Source organism: Dendrobates tinctorius, unplaced genomic scaffold (genome assembly GCF_039654945.1).
Source record: "Dendrobates tinctorius isolate UK_male_01 unplaced genomic scaffold, ASM3965494v1 ptg000030l, whole genome shotgun sequence".
Taxonomy (NCBI): domain Eukaryota; kingdom Metazoa; phylum Chordata; class Amphibia; order Anura; family Dendrobatidae; genus Dendrobates; species Dendrobates tinctorius.
Genome location: NW_027361698.1, coordinates 32,607,720 through 32,630,031, shown reverse-complemented (window position 1 = coordinate 32,630,031; position 22,312 = coordinate 32,607,720). Strand labels below are relative to the sequence as shown.

The 22,312-nt window shown below is 44.4% G+C and overlaps 1 protein-coding gene and 1 long non-coding RNA gene across 3 annotated transcripts in view; one reads left to right on the top strand and one right to left on the bottom strand.

Moving 5' to 3' along the window:
• BBS7 (Bardet-Biedl syndrome 7) overlaps positions 1-5,192 on the top strand; it is a 108,054-nt gene extending 102,862 nt beyond the window's left edge. Inside the window, exon 20 of one of the 2 annotated variants that reach the window (XM_073572008.1) lies at positions 3,518-5,192. In XM_073572008.1, the coding sequence (XP_073428109.1) occupies positions 3,518-3,651 (134 nt within the window). In that variant the 3' untranslated portion in view covers positions 3,652-5,192. The remainder of the gene's footprint in view (positions 1-3,517) is intronic. The other variant, XM_073572009.1, reaches the window with a different exon arrangement.
• An 11,974-nt stretch (positions 5,193-17,166) lies between these two features.
• Positions 17,167-22,312, bottom strand: part of LOC141086189 (uncharacterized) — a 41,295-nt gene continuing 36,149 nt past the window's right edge. Inside the window, exons 2-3 of the long non-coding RNA XR_012231531.1 lie at positions 21,448-21,585; positions 17,167-18,686 (exon numbers count right to left, since the gene is read on the bottom strand). This is a non-coding gene — a long non-coding RNA (uncharacterized lncRNA). The remainder of the gene's footprint in view (positions 18,687-21,447; positions 21,586-22,312) is intronic.

Genomic DNA, 22,312 nt, shown 5'->3' with positions numbered 1-22,312 from the left:
TATCTACATGTCCCAATCTTCCTGGGTCATCAAAAATTCCTGCGTTTCGCGATACATCAGGATCACTTTCAGTTTGTCGCCCTGCCGTTCGGGCTCGCCACCGCCCCCAGGGTTTTTACAAAAATCATGGCAGCGTTGATGGCCATTTTGAGGATCAGAGGTCTCGTGCTCTTCCCGTACCTCGACGACATCCTCATCAAAGCTCCATCCTTGCCCCAGGCTCTCGAAAGTCTGACCATTGTCTGCGACACTTTTGCTCGATTCGGGTGGATCATCAACATAAAAAAGTCCTGCCTAGTTCCAACACAGCGCCTTGTGTTTCTAGGCATACTTTTTGACACTCGTCAGGCAAAGGTCTTCCTTCCCGATGACAAGAGAGTAACTCTTCGGCGGGATGTTCGTTTGCTTCAGGGCCCCCGACTAATTTCCCTCCGATCAGCCATGAGAGTTCTAGGGAGGATGGTTGCAACGTCGGAGGCAATTCCCTTCACCCAATTCCACTCAAGACCGCTTCAGCGGGCCATTCTGTCGCAGTGGAGCAAGTCTGTCTCCTCACTGGATCTTCTAATTCGACTCTCATTTCAGGTTAAGCTGTCCCTCAATTGGTGGCTAACATCTCCTCTTATCGCCCAGGTCCGATCATTCCTTCCGGTACATTGGCAGGTGGTGACGACAGACGCCAGTCTTCTGGACTGGGGCGCAGTGTTTCGCCATCTCACAGTACAGGGCCGTTGGTGAAGGCAGGAAGCGACTCTTCCGATCAACGTCCTAGAGATACGGGCTATTTTCCTGTCCCTGATTCATAGGGACAAGCTGCTCAAAGGTCTGCCAATCCGGATTCAGACGGACAATGCCACAGCGGTGGCATATATCAACCACCAGGGAGGGACTTGGAGTTCCTCGGCGTTGGCTGAGGTACCCAAGATACTTCATTGGGCAGAAATGTCAGTCCCAGCAATGTCCGCCGTACACATTCCGGGTGTGAAAAACGAAACCGCCGATTTTCTCAGCCGCAAAGGCCTCGCGGCAGGGGAATGGTCCCTGCATCAGGAAGTCTTCCAACAGATTTGCCTTTGTTGGGGTACTCCGGACGTGGATCTGATGGCGTCCCGTCTGAACAAGAAAGTTCCATGGTTCGTATCCAGGGCCCGCGATCCCCTCGCGGTGGGCGCCGATGCTCTGACCTTTCCTTGGTCACAGTTCGCGCTCCCCTATCTGTTCCCTCCTCTTCCTCTTCTTCCCAAGCTGTTGAAGAAGATCAAGGCAGAAGGGGTACCAGTCATCCTCATAGCGCCGGATTGACCCAGAAGGTCTTGGTTCGCGGACATCGTCAACCTTCTCGCGGATGCTCCTTGGACACTTCCAGACAGACCAGATCTGCTGTCTCAGGGTCCAATTTACCACCCCAATTCTCGGTCGCTCAATTTGACGGCATGGCCATTGAGACCGCGGTTCTGAAAAAGTCAGGGTTTTCAGATCGGGTAATTCACACAATGATCCTGGCTAGGAAGGCTTCGTCTTCCAAAATATACTATAGAATGTGAAAGGCATATTTTCGGTGGTGTGAGTCCAATCGCGTTCCGCCAATGTATTTCTCGCTCCCTTCTATTCTAGCATACCTCCAGGTAGGCCGGGATGGGGGTCTGGCCCTTAGTTCTCTAAAGGGGCAAGTTTCGGCGCTTTCAATTCTTTTCCAGAAGACGCTATCCTCTCGGCCGCAGGTAAAAACCTTTTTACAAGGGGCGGCCAATGCAGTTCCTCTGTATCGGGCTCCAGTGGATCCCTGGGATCTCAATTTAGTCCTAGAGGCTCTACAAGGTTCCCCCTTTGAGCCTCTCAAGGAGGTTTCTCTATCTCTCCCTCTTGGAAAGTGGCCTTTCTAGTGGCCATTACTTCCATCCGACGTGTCTCGGAGTTGGCAGCTCTTTCTTGTCAACCTCCTTTTTTAGTGATTCACCAAGATAAAGTTGTTCTACGGCCTCTGCCGTCCTTTCTTCCCAAGGTGGTATCTGCTTTCCACTTGAATGAAGACATCGTTCTACCTTCTTTCTGCCCGCTCCAGTTCATCCCCGGGAACGCTCCTTGAACAGACTGAACCTGGTCAGGGCGACGAAGGTCTACTTGGCTAGAACCGATGCGTTCCGGAAGACAGACTCTCTTTTCATCATCCCAGATGGGGTTCGAAAAGGCCTGTCTGCCTCCAAGGCGACTATTGCGCGATGGATCAGATCGGCTATCTTAGAGGCTAACCGGATAAAGAACAGAGTGCCCCCTTCTGGGATTAAGGCTCACTCCACTCGGGCAGTGAGCGCATCCTGGGCGGTGCACTACAGGGCTTCTGCTATGCAGCTTTGTAAAGCTGCAACCTGGTCTGTTCACACCTTTGTAAAATTTTACAAGGTCCACACCTACGCTTCGGCGGATGCCAGCCTAGGAAGAAGGATCTTGCAGGCGGCGGTGGTGAGTCCGCTGACCTGATGTAAGTTTGTTTCCTACCCCAGGGACTGCTTTGGGATGTCCCATGGTTCCTGTGTACCCCAATGAAGCGATAGAGAAAACAGGATTTTTAGTTGCTTACTGTAAAATCTGTTTCTCAGAGCCTTCATTGGGGGACACAGCACCCTCCCATGCTTTCAACTTCTGTACTTTGTTCTATGTAATATAGTTCTAGTTGAATTGTTGGTTTACTTTATATTCTATTGCTTCTCCTACTGCTTTCTCACTAACTGAGCAATTGAGCGCCAGTCGGTGGAGTGTATACTGCGGAGGAGGAGCTAACTTTCTTATTTGCATAGTGTCAGCCTCCTAGTGGCAGCAGCATACACCCTATGGTTCCTGTGTCCCCCAATGAAGGCTCCGAGAAACAGATTTTACGGTAAGCAACTAAAAATTCTGTTATTTTTCATACTTAATCCAGAAGTAGCAGCCATAGATTACCACATAGAATCCCTGGTAATGTTAATCGCTGGTTTGCGCATACATAGAGATTGTCGTTTACATTTCGATACAGATTTCTTATCAAATAGTTGTTATCCGTTTAGTTTACTAAAGGGGCCTTTACACATAGCGATATCGCTAAAGCGTCACCGATTTTGTGACGCAGCAGCGATATCGCTACATGTGATACTTACCTCCGACCGGCTCCCCCGCTGTCTGTCGCTGATCGTGCGAGATCGTGCAACTCCATTTCTCGTCGGGCGCTTCCTGCTGGCGCCGACGAGCGACGCGTGGACGCAGGCGGGAGGACGTCTTCATCGCCGCGTCTGAAAGGTAAGTAATGACCGCTGCTGCGTCGCTACATCGCTGTGAGATCTGCCTGTTTGGCAGCTCACTAGCAACCATTTAGCAATGCACCTGGTCGTATCATGGTCGGGATCGCTGGTGCATCGCTAAATGTAACGGGGCCTTAATACGCTTTGTTCCACTCATATCATTAACTTGTGACAAAGAACTGCATGACTATGGGGTGGTTTGGGGGTAGGAGTGTATTTAAATGGTTGTCTTCTTTGTTTTATAGGCATGATAACGGACCTCTTCATTGACAAGTTCAAATTCAAGGGCACAAATGTGAAATCCAAGGTGCCGCTGTTACTGGAGATTTTGGACAATTATGACCAGAACGCTCTGATGACATTTTTTGATGCTCAGTAAATAGTTCTTAGCAATGCACTGTGAATTCTATCATTATGTACAGTATTTATAATACAGAGATGTTGTGATGTCACTGTTGTGTTGTGTTAGGTTATTCGCACCTGGCAACGGCTGCATTTACAAGCGGTTTCTTACATTAGGACCTTCCTATATGTGCTGGCCTGTGTTTGCTATTAATCCCTATTAACAATACAGAGGTTTAGAAATAAAGCAGCAATGAATCGGAGGAGCTGACTGGATATGTATCGGGGGGGTCTCAGTAACGATTGCCTGTGTGCTTCACATTGCCCCTTTCACAGGACAAAAAAATTGAAAAAAGACAAGTTTGAACATAAAGCCACTTAAAGGGAACGTGTCATCAGAAAATTCCCAATTGTTTAAATCAGGTTTTTGTGTATTCTGAATACAAACTGTTCTTGACGTGCCGTTCTCCGGCCCAGAGTCTTTACCACTGTTCCCAATGTCTGTTATCATCTGCCGGGCTGACATCATGGAGACAGCGCTGCAGCCAATAATTGGACTCAGCGGCTCAAGTTATCAACTCTGGCTGAGCTCAGTTCTTGTCCGCAGCGTTGTCAATATGACATCAGCGCTGCATACGTTATCACACATCAGGAGTGGCAGCAGAGGTGCTGGACCACGGGCTGGGAGCAAAGAACAGTTTTGTTTTTTTTTTTCCTTTTAAACAAACTGCAGCCGGGTTTCTTTTTCCAAAACTGTAAATCCCAGTTAATTGTTTTTTGTTTTTTTTATAACATTTTTGGCAATGTTTTTTTTCCCATATCATAATCTGAATTAGAAATAAAAATGAATTTTGTAATTTTCACACTGGCCACTAGGGCTTTTTTTAGACTAACTTCCTGTTGTTTCAGGAAATACACACATACATTAGCCACAATGGTCAGACTGCTTTGTCATGATCGTATCTAAAGCGTCGTGAGCAGCTGTGGATCCTGTGTTATCAGCTGTTTATAGAGGTGGTAACACAAAAATCAGATTTAAACCATAGGTCATTTTGGTGCCGACAGTAAAGGACTTTTATACGAGTGTAAAAAAAATGATTACATCAACTAAAGGGTCCCAATCATCGTGCAGTGCAAACATGTGCAGCCATTCAACGATCAGCCTGGATTTACTTGTTTGTCAGAGATTGTGTCCTTTGTGAGCAGCTCAGTTATCATTGAGGGTGTGCACAAGTGTCTGTTGGTCCTTACAAGTGCAACCGAGAGGAAAGAAAAGTGAGCAATTATGGCACAACATGCAATCCATATTTTTCGACTTTATCTTCACGTGGAAAAGGCCCCTATTAGTATAGCTGTTATAGAGCCATGTACTTTTACCTAAACACGTGTTACTTTAGTCATAAGTCAATGTACTGCTATAAATGTTGCTTTTTGTCTTTTTCTGCTTTATTTATTGTTCTGCATTTAAACACATTTTTTATCTAGCTCGCTAACGTTTTTTTGGACATAATTTGTTTATTGGAAAGAGATTTCATTAGAAGTAAACACAAGCTTCATTAAAATATGTCAATATACCAATATGCGTGTAGTGTCTGTTTCTTATCCATGGTATGTTAAAAAGCCATATTTTACCCAGAAGAAAAGAATTCAAATGGTCATTTAAAGATGTCGCCCACAATCATGACTTTTCAAACCTTTTACACAGGATAGGTCATAAGTATCTGATTTGCCCTCTGATGTGACTCCAACTGATCATGGGAGTCATATGTCCTCTATTTGAATGTGGCAGCATTTATGCTCCCTCTTCATTGTCTATTGAACTAGTAGAAATAGCCAAGCTCTATAATTAACTATCTCCATCAGTCCCATAGACAATGAATCATAGCTGCAGAGACTGGCAGCATCTAGGAAGGAATTGTGAAAATGCATGCCCCCAAAGAAGACTCAGAACAAACACCCGTTGGATTGCAAGCAGATATTTCATATTCTAGACTCCAGAAGCAATAAAGGAGAATATCTCTGCAAAAGAGCAATGCATTGCAAAACAAAAAACACATGGCAAAATTAGGGGAACTTAGTTATTTTTACAAGGTATTTAACTCCTTTTTTTTTTTAGCAAGTGACAGGTCCCCCTTAACGACTTATGATATATAGGAATGTCATAGGATGCCTCCCCCTCTTTCAGGCGGGCTCCGGCGCTGAGCCTGCATCTTTTCATTCACATGACAGCTGATTTGATCAGTTGTCATGTGCTCCTAACAGCCGTTGGTGGAATCGCGATCCACAGTTAACATGTTAAATGCCGCTGTCAATTTATGAGAGCGGCATTTAACATGCCCTCGCCGGAAGCGCATCACTAGCTCCACCTGTCAACGCCCCTGTCACGTGATCGCAGCGTGCCCATGGGTTGGCATGACAACCCAGGGTCTGCAGGAGATTTTTCTGAAAATGTCATCTTGTTCTGCAAAAATCAAGCCGCCATACAGCTCTGTTAGTGGAAAAATAACAAAAAGTTATAGCTCTCAGAGTAAAGCGATGCAAAAATAATTATTTTTTCTATAAAGTAGTTTTTATTGTGTAAAAGCGCCAAAACATAAATAGATATATGGTATCGCTGTAGTCCTACTGATCCAAAGAATAAAGCTGCCATATCAATTTTACCACGCGAGAAAACAAATCTGTGAGTTATTAACACATAAATTGACCCTGGGCAGAATTGTAAAATTTTGCCTAGTCAGTAAGGTGAAAACAGGCTTGTGGTGAAGGGGTTAATTCACCCATATCATAACAGAAAAAAAAGTCAGAATTATCCTTCTCTTGGTCATCTTTTTGGAAAAAAGTTTATTACCCCAAAAATAGCAATCATAACACCCTATGTAGCACCCAAAAATGTATCAGTTACATCCCATAAAAAACAAGCACAAAAACAAAATTGCTGCATAACTTAGGGGGTTACTCTACTATCATACTGATCCTATGTTTATGGCGATGGTGGTATATATGCTAGGAATGGCGTAATGTTTAGTTCTAAAGGTCCCTATATCCATTAGACTAATGCTGGCTGAACCCACTAATATCAACGGGTTTGGCACACTCTAATTTATATGGGGGCGCCGGCCGACTGATGGGCGGGAGAGATGTCGGTCACACAGGTCCAATATCAAACTGCCGATCGCATTGTTTTTTCCCATGATAGGCCGCAGGATGACATGACAGCAGCTTTCTGATAGAGAAAACAGCAGCGCTCAGCTGAGCGAGTGTTCCTGTATATGGGAGAGACGGCTCAGATAGCTGTAGGCTGGCCAAAAACCATCTTATGTGTATGGCCAGCATAAGATGTGTACTGGATCCAGTAAGCACGAATGCATGGTTAATTAATGGATGCGTTTTCCATAGATTTCAATGTTTAAAAAAAAAAAAAGCATCCAGCAGAGATCAGGTATTAAGTGGACTAAAAACTTGTGTCTCCACAACTTTTTTGCCAACAAATTGCTGTCGGATCCGTTCTAACTGATCATTACTGGTACATGTGAACACAGCCTAACAAGAGGTTGGAGTTTGTGGTTTATACCACTCTGAGCCCACAGTGACTCTTTACTGATCTCAGGAAGAGGAGTGATCGCAGATTTGCATGGAAGCAGATCTAAATGTTAACAATACAGCAGCAGGTATTTGCACTTACAAATTAGGGCTAGTGCACATCGGAATTTCTTTTGTTTGTCTTTTGGTGTTTCTTTACATGGGAGCCTCTGTACATTTTCATATTGTAAGTGGAAGGGTGTACGCACATAAGGAATTTTTGTGGTACAACAACACCATGATTATAAAGCTGTAAAGGATGTGCTGATTGTCCACTTCACCTTACGTACTTTGTTACAGGGCTCCACTTCAACTCTTTCTGTTTAGAAGAGGCAATACAGATGGTTAAATGACTGGCAATCTCCTATATAAAAGCCGATCAGTGGTCCGTTACTGACCTGTTTACACAGGCAGACGGAGCTGTGATGGGATAGCACTATTGCCAATACGATCTTTCAGTCCCCATACAGTATCGTGTTGACTGCAAATCAAATGTTTGTGGTCAAATGAGGACCCCTCGATCCAGCACGCGGAGCCGAATCCTAACGGTGTATGCATTACACGCCATTAGGATTCTGCAATCTGCTGCACCTGCCGAAGCTTTCTCCAGAGTTGGACAATCCCTTTACCGTAACTTTAGGCTGCAGAGTTATTGTGAACGGCAGTTCCTAGGAATTCTCGTTTCCCACTAATCATATTTAAACAAGCAAAAAATCATCCAACAAAGGTCGGGGTCACACTTGCGAGTGCAATGCGAGAAACGCGCGTGAGTCTCTCACTTCAATACCCGGCACTGCCACCGGCACTCGGGACCGGAATGTGTGGCTGCATGTATTTCTGTGCAGCTGAACGCTCCGGTCCCGAGTGTCAGCGGCAGTGCCGTGTATTGAAGCGAGAGACTCACGCGCATTTCTCGCATTGCACTCACAAGTGTGACCCCGGCCTAACGGGTAAAATACTTGTCCCTGAAGTGAAATTATCTTTTAGCTTGCCCGAAAGATCATGGCTCTTGGCAGCACATCGTTTTGCGTAGACAGGACCTGTGCTGCTGAGATCAGTGGCAGCCTGGGTGCGCTGACTGATCTGTTACTGAAGCAAAATTGGTAAATGACCGGCACACATGGTTGTTTAATGCAGTGTAAATGCACTCTGTATTCTTCCCGTTATTCCTCCATTGTTGTGAAGCTTCCAGTGCACTGTGTGAGTCCAAAGCATCTTAGCACTGAACATATTGACAGGTATATTACTGAGCAGCCTGGCTTTGCTAAAGATCATGAAGAATTACTAACCAGACCCTTTGAGAAAAAGAAATAATGGAACAAAAACATTTGGCTGTGTTCTCCCATCCCCCATCCATTATTCTTCTCAGGAGACGCTACAGTACAGACTGCTGCTTTCTATAGTTGCCACGATGAGAGAATGCCTCGTTCCTCTGCTTTGTGTGACCCAGTTGCGACAACATACCCTAAATTTTTACTACTGCCCCATGGTGTAACATTACAATGATCATCAATCTATAATGGTAAAATGTGAATATTTCCTGCTGCAAATAATTTGACAGATAAACCTTCATGGTTTTAATCTGGCTCTTCACTGCTTGGCACAAGCTACTATATGTACTAGCAAGGGTGTATATACAAAGCATGGGGTTCCACAGCCAAATTTCTAATTGCCCCCCTCCCCTAACTCCTTCCCAACACAGTATGATCCTACAACTGTGACCGCCCCCCACATCTCTTCATGCAGTATAATGGCCCCACATCTCTCCACACTTTAATGGCCCCACACAGCCCTTCACACGGTACAATAGACCCCAAACAAACCTTCACACTGTATAATTGTTTGCATGCAGCATAAAAACTCCCACATAGCCTTCCAAATATTATAATAGCCCCCAGAGAGCCTTCCTTATAGTATAATGCACCCCATAGTCCTTCATATAGTATAATGCGCTCCCCATAATCCTTCATATAGGATAATGCGCTCCCCATAGTCATTCATATAGTATAATGCACTCCCCATAGTCCTTCATATAGTATAATGTGCTCCCCATAATCCTTCATATAGGATAATGCGCTCCCCATAGTCCTTCTTATAGTATAATGCGCTCCCCATAATCCTTCATATAGGATAATGCGCTCCCCATAGTCATTCATATAGTATAATGCACTCCCCATACTCCTTCATATAGTATAATGCGCTCCCCATAATCCTTCAGATAGTATAATGCACTCCCCATAGTCATTCTTATAGTATAATGCACTTCCCATAGTCCTCCATACAGTGCAATGAACTCCCCACAGTCCTCCATATAGTATAATGCACCCCGTAATCCTCCATACAGCATTCTGGGTCCCACAATGTTCTCACTGATTTAAAAAGCATACAACAATCACCTCTACTCCTCTTTCCCTCACTGCTCCGGTCTCTGCAGCAGGAGCTCTGCTGCGCTGAGACGTCAGACGCCGAGGGAGAATAATGGGGTCCCTCTTTCATCATTGCTTTCAACTGCATCTCCATCAAGGATGATTTTGTTATGCCGGGGGGAGGGGGGGTCAGTCACTGGGTGCTAGCATTCACCAATAAAGCCAGTGCTAACAATTTTTCTTCAATATCAGACCCTGCAAAAAATATGTATATGTACACCCAGGTTTATTTTGCTAACAAATATTTCACATCTACTGTATGTACATATGCAGGCTGTAAGGGTTATGTCAACCATTTTTTTATTACTCAACATAAAGTAAAAAAAATTTCAAAAATTGTGAACAAAAAAATGCCTCTCTTTCAATGATTACATGCTCCAAACATTCCTTTTTAATATGTTCCTGCTGTCATAATGCCTTTCATATGTCCCCTACTTCCTGCCATATCTTTGTTACAAAGACTTTGAGGGGCTCGATGATAGAACTGTATGACCAGATTATAGAGGATCGGTTTCTTATCTGTTTCATTGAAAACATATCCCTCTGTATGAGTAGTATAGATAACAAACAGTAATGGGACATTTTTTTACTCAAGACTACGCAAATTTGCTTCAATTTTGAAAAAGCACCTCTCACATCAAAGTTTTTTTCCTCTTAATATACGGCATTCATCATATTACATAGCACTGTGTACTTACAATGGCTCATTTTGCCTTTCTACCCAGCTAATTCTTCCCTTTTCCATTAGGTCTATGACATCAAATGATTAAAAACTGAGTAGCTGAATCCTTCCAAGCTCTATGTAGAAACAAGAGGTCAATTTTCCCTGTATATTTCCTAGGTCACTGCAAAAGTCCCTGGTGGAGGGAGAGGGGGGAGCAACTGGGTCAGGAGTTGGAGAAGGGGAAAGCAAATTGCAGGGAAAAAAGACTTCCTGTTTCTTAATATAGCAAAGAAAAAAGAAGAATTAGCTGAGTAGAAAAATGAAATGAGCAATTGTAAGTACACAGCGCTATATCATATGATTGCACAACACAACTCAATAGATGGTGCTCTTCCTTTCCTAACATATGTTGGTGCTACAAAGCAGCAAGGGGGGTGGAGGCACCACCTCTTATTATTGATGGAGCTGTCTCTCTGCTGAGTTTCTATTCTATAGTTCTAAAACAAAAAACAATTCACAAAGTCACGGATATGGCAATTACCATAAGATAAAAATGGTTCTTTATTAAAGGGAATCTGTCACCTATTTTTTCGACTATAAGCTGCGGCCACCGCCATCAGGGGCTTATCTACAGCATTCTGTAATGCTGTAGATAAGCCCATGATGTAACCTAAAAAAGAAGAAAAACGAGTCAGATTATACTCACCCAGGGGCAGTCCGGGTCCGATGGGTGTGGCGGCCCTCTCTGGCGCCTTTCATCTTCTAGCGATAACGTCCTCTTCTTTGCTTCCCGTCGCGGCTCCGGAAAGGTCAGAGAGGTCCGGCGCCTGCGCACTGCAGTACTCTGCTCTTCAACAGGGCAGAGAATTACGCCTGCGCAGGAGCCGCGACGGGAAGCAAAGAGGATGTCATCGCTAGAAGATGGGAGGCGCCGGACCGGACCGCCCCTGGGTGAGTATAATATAACTCGTTTTTCTTCTCTTTCAGGTTACATCGGGGGCTTATCTACAGCATTACAGAATGCTGTACATAAGCCCCTGAGGAGGTTGCCGCATCTTATAGGCCAAAAAATAGGTGACAGATTCCCTTTAAGTAACGTCAAAATATCAGCGCTATTGAACAGCAAGTACAGCAGGCGGTGTGAACAGGCAACTCATATGCACCCTTCTACTACAGAGCACCACCATATACTATTTGGGAAGCTTGGATACCACATGTTCCAATTAAAAATCAATGAAGATCACCTGACAATGCCATACTTCATTCCTTTTCTCCGTACTACATGTGGATCCCTGACTAAGGACAGGTGCAGACGGCCATATACTCCCTCATCTGAGGCCGATTATGCAAATGACACTCTGAGTGTGATCATAGTATGCTGATTCTTTGGATGAGGACAAGATGGAGAAAAAAATGTCTCCATCTTCACCACTCTGTGTATGGAAATCGAACTGCACTCAGATGTCATCCGATATTTCCCATAGACTAACATCGATCCAAGTGTAATCCAATGTTTTGTCGGATCACACTCGGACCGAAAATATGCTTATCTGCACCTGCCCCTATAAGAAGCAACACCATTCATCATTATTTCCCCACAGGTGGATATGGATTCGTTTTATACTTCTGTAATAGTAAAAGAGAAAATGCGGGCAGTTTCTTTGCGGGTTTGTAACCAAAAAGATGAATTCCAGGTTATTAGTACTAGAGCCTGGAGCAGAGAATGACAAGATTGACCGAACAAGAGTTGTGCCTGTTTGGAACAATCAATTCCTCGCGCTCCTATAATGAAAGTGACCGAGTCCCTAGATGTTTACCTTCTTAAACACAACCCTCTCAGTTTCATGAAGATTTTACAAAGGGGCTAGTAGAATCGTGTGAATACGCGAAACGGCTTGTGCCTGTTCACACCATTCTTTGTACTTCCTGTACCAATAGCGCTGATATTATAAATTACTCAATAAAGCACCGCTTTTATGTTATGGTGAGCGCCGCACTTTACTTCCTGATCACAATGTATTGACTGCTACATTAATGCAGAGCACCTCCGTACACCATTTGGGAAGCTCGGATGCTACACGATCCATTTCCTAATGATTGGGGATCACTCGATGGCATTTGTTCGGTGTGGCTCGGCCTATCAACAAAGAGTCCCCTTCCCAATCTTGTCCAGTACTGTGAGATAGCGCTGAGGCAGCAAATGGAAGAACGCAATGCCCAGAAAATACTTTCTGGTTTCCCTTGTTATCATTTACACTTCTCCTACATACTGTAATATCCAAGAGTGATTACGACACGTATGCCGCCCCACTCTACCTTTGACTTTTTCCCTCTCCTCTGGGCTGCATTATGCATTACACCCTGAACCTATTTCTTTTATTATTAGATGTTTGTGAGTTACAGTGGGGAAAATAAGTATTTGATACACTGCCGATATAGCAAGTTTTCCCACCTACAAAGAATGGAGAGGTCTGTAATTTTTATTGTAGGTACAGGTCAATTGTGAGATACAGAATCTAAAAATAAAAAAAAACAATATCACATCGTATGATTTTTAAATAATTAAATTGCATTTTATTGCATGAAATAAGTATTTGATCACCTACCAACCAGCAAGAATTCTGTCTCTCACAGACCTGTTAGTGTTTCTTTAAGAAGCCCTCCTACTCTGCTCTCATTACCTATATTAATTGCACCTGTTGGAACTCGTTACCTGTATAAAAGACACCTGTCCACACACTCAATCACATTCCAACCTCTCTACCATGCGCAAAACCAAAAAGCTATGTCAGGACACCAGGGACAAAATTGTAGACATGCACAAGGCTGGGATGGGCTACAGGCAATAGGCAAGCAGCTTTGTGAGAAGGCAACAACTGTTGACACAATTAATAGAAACACAAGATGACTGTCAATCTTCCTCGGTCTGGCGCTCGATGCAAGATCTCACATCGTGGGGTAAGGATGATTCTGAGAAAGGACAGGAATCAGTCCAGAACTAGACGGGTGGGCCTGGTCAATGACCTGAAAAATGGGACTACAGTCTCAAACATTACCGTTATTAACACACTAAGCTGTCATGGACAAAAATCCTGCAGGCCCGTTGGAAGTTCACCATTGACCATCTAGATGATCCAGAGGAAGCATGAGAGAAGGTCATGTGGTCAGATTAGACCAAAATAGAACTTTTTGGTGACAACCTCACTTGCCTTGTTTGAAGGAAGAAGAAGGATGAGCACAACCCCAAAAACACCGACCCAACCGTGAATAATGGTGGGGGAAACATCATACTTGGGGGTGCTTTTCTGCAAAAGGAAAAGGACGGCTTCACCGTATTGAAGGGAGATTGGATGGGGTCATGTATTGCGAGATTTTGGCCAACAACCTTCTTCCCTCAGTAAGAGCATTGAAGATGGGTCGCAGTTTGGTCTTCCGTCATGGCAATGAGCCGAAACACACAGCCAGGGTAACTAAGTAGTGGCTCAGTAAGGCCTGTTTCACACATCAGTTTTTTCTGTCAGTTGTAATCCGCCAAAATGGCGGAAAATGGATCCGCCTGTGTACGGACATGAACGTGTGCCACCGGACCGTTTTTTTGACGGATCCGGCGAAAGAACAAATTGAGAGAGAGAGATGCGGATCCGGCCAGCCAGAAAAATGTTGCATTGTCCGTCCAGACTTGTCAGCGGACGCCAAAATCTTGGTGGATCCGCAAAAAAACGGATCCAACGGATGGCCATCCGTCAAGATTCGCCGGTAATGCAAGTCTATGGGGAAAATACGGATCCGCCAAGAAAAATGGCAGATCCTTTTTCTTGCAAAACGGTGGATCCTGGCTGATGGAGACAAACGGATGTGTGAAACAGGCCTAAGAAGCATTTCAAGGTGATGGAGTGGCCGAGCCAGTCTCCAGACCGGAACCCAGTAGAATATCCCTGGAGGGAGCTGAAACTCAATGTTACTCAGCGACAGCCCCGAAACTTGAAAGATCTGGAGAAGATCTGAAAGGAGGAGTAGTCGAAAATCCCTGCTGCAGGGTGTGCAAACTTGGTAAAAGAACTAAAGGAAATGTCTGACATCTGTAATTGCAAGCAAAGGTTTCTGTACCAAATATTAAGTTCTGTTTTTCTATTGTATCGAATACTTATTTCATGCAATAAAATGCAAAATTAATTATGGAAAAATCATACAATGTGATTTTTTTTTAAGATCCTGTCTCACAGTTGACGTGCATTCTTTGTTCCTGGGAAAACTTGCAAAATTGACAGTGTATCAAATGGTTATTTTCCCCACTGTCGGTCACACCCTAGTTACTTCATCAGCTGAAACTGTGGACAGTGCCTTGGAGTTACCTGAGAACTTTCCTCTCCTCTCATGTACTGTATAAAGATTCATGCAGAAGTCCTTGCAACTTGGTCCAAGCATGGACCGCAAAGCGGAATGGCCGTGGGACTCACGACTTGAGCATGACAGCTTCCTATAATTCTGAAGCGTTTCGATAAGGAGACCTGTGGACAGTCCGTGCATTGCGATCCATGCTTGGACCATGTTGCGCAGATGTCTGCATGAGCCCTGATGCATACTTTCTGCCTGTAGGCTCTCGCATATATTTGACCAAGCCTCCATGCTACGTTGTTCTACACTATTTTTTTTATTTCTGAAAAAAAAAACATTGGCTCCATCCCAAAGCTGCGGCCAGTGTAATCATAAGGAATGATGTGACGGATCAGTGGCCTGCACTACGCATTATCATGTACTGTTAGGCGGTATGTTGCTTTCATACTGAAATAAGAGCAGGATGATAAAGTGAAAACTGTCATGTGTGCAGAACACAGAGCATGTCCTCCACTGGACTTTCTTACCACTCCCCATATCACTTATCACATCCCCAGGGACTGCCAATCTGGTTAGCAAAATTGTGTACAAGCATGACAGTTCTGTTTGACCTCTAATTCAACGCAAAGGCTTTCATCAGAGAATTACCTATTGTATATATCAAGTCTTTGTGTCACATGCATTTAAAAAAAATTGCCTTTTTTATGTCACAATCTTTATTAAAAGTCAAAATGAGTAATCCTGCAATTTTTGCACTGGCCACTGGGGCCAATTTAAACTTATACTTTCTGTCCTTTCTGGAAGAGTTTCAGCAGGCTCCTTATCAGCAGAGGCAGGATTACCATGACAGGTGACATCGATATGGACAGCAGATAACACAGAATGCACCAGTCACAACAGGCGATGTCACAGCTGCCCCTGCTCCCCCTCCCCCTACAATGATCTATACTACAGATGGGAAATCCATTGAGGGGACTCCAGTTCATCAGAAAGGTCAATAGTCTGGATGGGGGGGCTCATAAATCTCTTACATTCTCCGATGCAACATTTAATTAACAAGTGCCTGTGCTACATCATTTGCCTGTCATGCCGCAATTATCATGTCACGCCAATACGCCCCGAATTATCAAAAGCCACACTGAGGATCCTAGAAGGTAAGAGATTTGTGAGCCCCCGATTCTGTGACCAGAGACCACTAACCTGGATGGTAGACCAGAGTCCCGCAAATTGATGTGTCCAACTTTCATCTTTACACATGCTCATTAGATGCTTCATTACAAAAGATTGGGTTAGGGTCTGCTCATTGCTGATAATGTACTTGTAGATTTCCTGGAAGAGCAGGAAGTTTGAATTTTAAAAAGGCACATGATAATTTGTATTATAAAAACAGATTGTGATATGCAATAAAATTCCAAAAACATTTAAAAAATAAGCGTAATAAAAAAAACCCTGATATAAGCAGTAGATCATTTTCTGATTACACATTTCCTTTAAAGGGGTTGTCCACTGCTCGGAGAACCTCATCTCAATGCCCCAGTGAAGTAACAACACTTGTACTTGCCTCCAGTTATTTTCTTGGAGCAAACATATGGAATGAGAAGGGATTGTCCGAGTAGTGGACATCCCCTTGACGTTACAAGTCTTCTGTGTAGTTTATGCTAAACACAGTGCTATAATGTTAATACTGATTAAATCATCTGCACAGCTTGTGTCTTTCTAAAAAGGTAAGTGTGACTGGTCAAAGGTGATGAGGTAGGAAAGTAAGCTAAAAAGGGTCATAAACATGAGCAGAAAGTTTACAGATGACTTATAGAAGCGCATATCTTTTTCATCATATGACACCCTGCACCTGGAAAATGTGCTGGTGCTGTGTAGCATAAATGGACGTTTGTTGCTGGCCAGGAAGCCCAGCGGCAGCTGAAGTCTAATGCTGGGGTCACATCGCGCTTGGGTGCTATTTCATGGATCGCTAAGGGCTTCTATCTGAATACCAGAAAAGCAGGAATCTTGCTGCCTGTGCCCCTGTGTGCTGCCGAGGGCCCTGTGTGCCGCCAGGGGCCCTGTGTGCTGCCTAGGGCCCTCACGTGCTGCCTGGGACCCTGTGCTCTGCCTGGGGCCCCTGTGTGCTGCCTGGGGCCCTGTGCGCTACCTGGTTTCCCGTGTGCTGCCTTGGGCAATGTGTGCTGCCAGGAGCCCCTGTGCGCTGCCTGGGCCCCCCCCCCCGTGTGCTGCCAGGGGTCCCTGTGCGCTGCCTGGTGCCCCGTGTGTTGCCTGGGGCCCCTTCGCTGTCTCTGCCCGTGTGCTGCCAGGAGCCCCGTTTTTGATGGTTCTCAAAAGCGTGAAAAATCTGATCTACAGCAGCTGGGGTATATTTATACCCCTCTGGGTCAGATCTGGCCTAGGCCAATTTATATAAGTTTAATATAACCGATACCATGGGTAATCAGCAATTTCCATAGTCCCCAAAGGGGATGGGCAACTCTCACCATACTTAAAAATTCACACATAAGAAGAGTATCCAGCCCAATATGAATAAACATCAAAAGGGTTAAATTTAAAAATAATCCTTTTATTAATCATCACATAAAGCCACAATAAACATAGTAATAGTAGATGAAGTAGTCAGTGTTTGGGAAACAAAAATAAATTCCCCGGAACTAATTCAAAGCTTAGGCATATTAAAATGCACCATAGGAGAAATCCCCCAAAAAACAATAAGATATAAGTAATAATAATAGTAAGATACGCCACAGGAGCTGAAAGTACCCGTATTACAACAATCAAAACATTGCCCTGCGCATGAAATCACAGGTCACTATAGATCCCATCTCGATCAAAACATCCATTTCAGGGTAGAGAGACTGCTGATAGAAGAGCACTGTGGCTAATGTACAGGGAATCGCCCACGATAGAGGCTATGTCTCCTTTACTAAATAAAGTGACGGTGCAGATTAAAGTGCCATTTCATGCTTACCCATATGGGTGAATATCCAAGTTCCAGGAACGTGCCCCGACGCACGTTTCGCCTATCTGGCTTCCTTGGGGGGCAGTGTGGATAGATATGCTGGCCACATATAAATATCCCTAAATCCAGGTGCAAGATATCAGCCACGAGGATGTGGCGCATGAGGGGCGGAGCTTTCCCAGGCAACGCGTCACCGCTGGCCCTCCAATGGCAGCGCTGGTCAGGAGAAATCTCCAGTGACGTCAGTATCCAGCGCGGTCATACTAAGAAGGCCTTAGGCAACGCAAGACTGCGAAGTCGCCCGCGCATGCGCACCCCCGTGGCAGACATCTTAGTGTCTGGCAGACAAATGGGCAACAGTGCCCGGTATGCGGCAGTGTATAAAGTTTTGAGTGGAGTTTATAAAATGAAATATAAGGAATATGGGGCAATGCAATGATGACAGGAATGGGGGAAAAGGAAATAAATATTAAGAAAAAAAGGGGAAAAGAAAAAGGAAAAAGAAAGACAGGGAAAAAGCAACACGGAGGGAGAAAGGACCCCGAGGATAAAAGAGGTCTCTAACAACGTCGGGGTTCCGTACCGGTATCCCCTGAATAGCTCAAACAGAGATATAAAACTGCTATCACCACCTGCACATATGCGTCCCCATCATGAACATATTAATAATTAGCCAGGGGAGAGTAGAAAAATAAATAATAATATAGAATATTTAAATGACACTCCCAAGGGTACCGAATGGATTGAAAAAAAGAAAGAACACATTGCAAAAAATGTAACTAATGATTGGCCCCCACTCACCCATGGCAAGAAAAAGGAAATACATATAAGTGAAAAACAATAAATCCCTCAAGGAGATAAACATCTTCCCATTATACAATATAATAATTACATATATCATGGAATCTAATTGTTACACAATAAATGCAACAAAAGCTATAATGTCGCACAAACAAGTGACAATGGAAAATCGATGTCTCCAGGGTGGGTCATCCAATTTGTAATTTGTCCTCCTCAGATTCGAAAACCATTTCACCGGAACCGGAGCTAGCCACTGTCGACAGTCATGCATCTGGATAGAACATGTTCATCATAAATAGTCACTATGACAATTGCAAAAAAAATATAAAAAAGAAATAGAATTAAAAAGAGCACACCATAAGAGTAAAAAAGAAGAAGAAACAGAGGAGGTGGGGAAAGGTATCGGATGTCCAATAACAAAAAGCATGCAAAAGTTTTTCACTTAAGGCCCTTAGGTGCCATGGTTTGTAGAGTAACGATCCATCGACACTCAAGCTGCACCAGTGTGCGTTTGAGGTCACCACCTCTGATCCCCCCACGCACACGGTCGATGCCAATAAATTTAAGGCCTGTGGGGTTGCACTTGTGGCGCAGCTTAAAGTGTCGAGGGACCGTCTTGAGCATCACAGGGTCCGTGATTTCTTCAGCTGCCCTGATGTCTCTAATATGCTCCCTGACACGAACCCGAAGTTCCCACGACGTCAAACCCACATATCTCAGTCCACATGGGCACGTGGCGAGATAGATCACATAACATGTGCTGCATGATATATAGCTGGTGATCCGATGGCTCCCACCTCTATCTACAGTTGGAAAAGAAGTAGCCCGAAGAATGTTCTTGCAAGCCAGACAGGAGCCACAAGGGTAACAGCCTTGTCTCTGTACACCAGCACCAAAGGAGTCTGTGGAAATGGCCACATAGTGGCTTCGCACCAGGATATCCCTCAAATTTTGTGGTCTCCTGGCTGTTGAAAGGGGACGCTCGGGCAAGATAGTTCTCAGTACAGGATCTGATCTTAAAACAGGCCAGTGTCGAGTCATAATTTCCCGTATTTGAGACCAGCGATTATTAAAGGTGGATATAAATCTAATGGGTTGATTCCCATTCACCACTTTATGTTTCACCCCCAACAATTGATTCCGTGGGGTTCGCTTGGCCCGCAAATAGCCCCTTTTGATCGATCTCCTGCTGTAACTCCAGTCACAGAACCGCTGGGAAAGGTCCCGAGCCTGCTCCTCAAAGATCCCATCAGTAGCACAGATACGTTTTAGTCTTAAAAATTGGCCAGTTGGAATGGCATGACTAGTAGAAGATGTATGTGCAGATGTGGCGTGTAGAATTGCATTGACCGAGGTCTCCTTGCGGAAGACATCGGTCAATACTAAGCCACCCTCTGACACTGTAATTTTGATGTCCAGGAAGTCGATGACTTCCCTAGAAGTCTTATCTGTTAATTTTATGTTAGGACCTGTTGAAGCGTATTGAGCGCGAAACGGCTGTTGTCCGTCTTCCAGCACATTGCTCCCGTGCCTATGCCGATGCCTTGTGTATATGAAATAAAGTGATTTGATTCACATGAACGGTGAGTGCCATCCTATTTTTTCTTTCTCTTCACAATGAATGTTCTGTTTTTTCAACATGGGATTGAGCACCCGTTCCAAGTGGGATTAAGATGTTTTTTTATTAATGTGACAAATATATGTGCAGACATCCAGGGTATTTTTCCATACAACGGTGCTGGATATCTATTTTCTCAATTTGTGGACAATTTTATGTTTAAGTTGTTCTTATTAAGATTACTGATGAATTCATGAAGAGCATGCTCGGGACCCTGCCATACAAACAAAATGTCGTCAATATATCTGTACCAGCACAGCACATGGGAAGCGGCACACGTGCCATCCCCGAACAACTCCCTCTCCCAGTGACCGAGAAAGAGATTGGCGTAGGATGGCGCACATGCCGCCCCCATCGCCGTGCCTCGCTTCTGTAAATAATACCTATCTTAAAAGTAAAAAAATTGTGTAACAAAATGAATTCCAGCAGCTCCATGACCAAGGAATGCAGGGATGGATCCAGATCTCCCATACTTAGAAAAAAGTGTACAGCCTCCAGCCCATCTACATGATTGATGCTCCTATGGTGCATTTTAATATGCCTAAGCTTTGAATTAGTTCCAGGGAATTTATTTTTGTTTCCCAAACACTGACTACTTCATCTACTATTACTATGTTTATTGTGGTTTTATGTGATGATTAATAAAAGGATTATTTTTAAATTTAACCATTTTGATGTTTATTCATATTGGGCTGGATACTAGGCCAATTTATAGCACGGGGTATAGTTTGGCCTAGGCCATAATATACCCAGGGTATAGTCTGGCCCAGAGGGGTATAAACTGGCCTAGGCCAATTTATACCCCGGGGTATAGTTTGGCCTAGGCCAGAATATACCAGGGGTATAATCTGGCCTAGGCCACTTTAACCCCGGGTATATTCTGGGCGGGGGGGTTAATCTGGCCTGTTACACCGGCACAAGAGAATCCTAAGGGTGTGTGCACACGTTGCGGATTCTGCTGCAGAATTTTCCACGCAGATTTGTATAAATCCGAAAGGTAAATCCGCAGGTCAAAAGACCTGCGGATTAGCCTGCGGGTTTCCCCTGCAGTTTGATACCTGTCATGGAGCAGGTGCCAAACCGCTGTGGAATCCGCACAAAAAAGTGACATGCTGCGGATTTAAATCCGCAGCAAATCCGTACGGAAAATTCCGCACCGTGGGCACTGCGGATTTCAATTTACATAGATTAAAAGGGTACTGTACAACACAGCATAAACTGCTGTGGAACCGCAGGGCCAATTCAGCTACGGATCCACAGCAGAATCCGCAACGTGTGCACACACCCTAACAGTGTTCAGGGCGCACTGTGAGAATTCAGATGTCTGCAGTTACATAGAATGACTGCAGACTCATCACAAACCTGGAGAACCCTTTTAATGTTCCTAACATAAATAAAAACATGAGAATAAGTCAGTTTCACAAATAATATTTACATCCAGGTACCTTATAGATGTCGCCGTCTCTGGAGTCATTCTCCTTCTTTTCTTCTTCTTGTCCAGACCCTATGATGAGTTTTCTCATCCACATCTCTGCAGTCTTCCATCTTCTCCGGTCTTCTGCAGCAAATCTCCACACAATGCTCTTAAAGATAGAAGTGTCATTATAATGCTCCTTAATAAAAATATCTGCACTACGCTGAGCCCCTGAATAAATAATTGCCTCTCACTATATTGTCTGCACAAAATATGACCCCACACTGTCCCTCTTTTGGTACATGCTCTTCACACTGATTTCTCCTTTCCAGACTGGGATACCTTTTCACACTGTCCTCTCACACTGTGTCCTCCCTATAGGGCTCAGTCTCTATACTGTACCTTTTCATCACACTCATCCACGGTATACTATCCCCTCCTGGCTGTACCCTTACACTGTCCCCACATGCTACGCCCCCACTAATTAGTCTCTATTCTGTGCCCACTCACTTTTCTCCCCCCATACTGTCGCCTCACACTATTCTCCTCCCTCCTCATACTGTCTCCTCTAACATCCCCCTGTTCACCATACTGTCTCCTCATATATATACCCCCTCACTTTGTATACTGTCTGCTCACACATACCCCTGACTCCCCATACTGTGTCTGCACACATTTTTCCCATCGCTACTCATACTGTGTCCACATACATTTACCCGTTTGCTCCCCATACTGTTGGCACCCATCCCCCAAACTGTTTCCTCATACATGCCCTCATACATACATACTCTTAATTTTGTGTCCTCAAATCTCCCCACACATTAAATCCCCCCAGCCCCACTCCAAATCCCCCAAACATATTCAATTCCCCCATCCCGACTCCAAATCTCCCCACA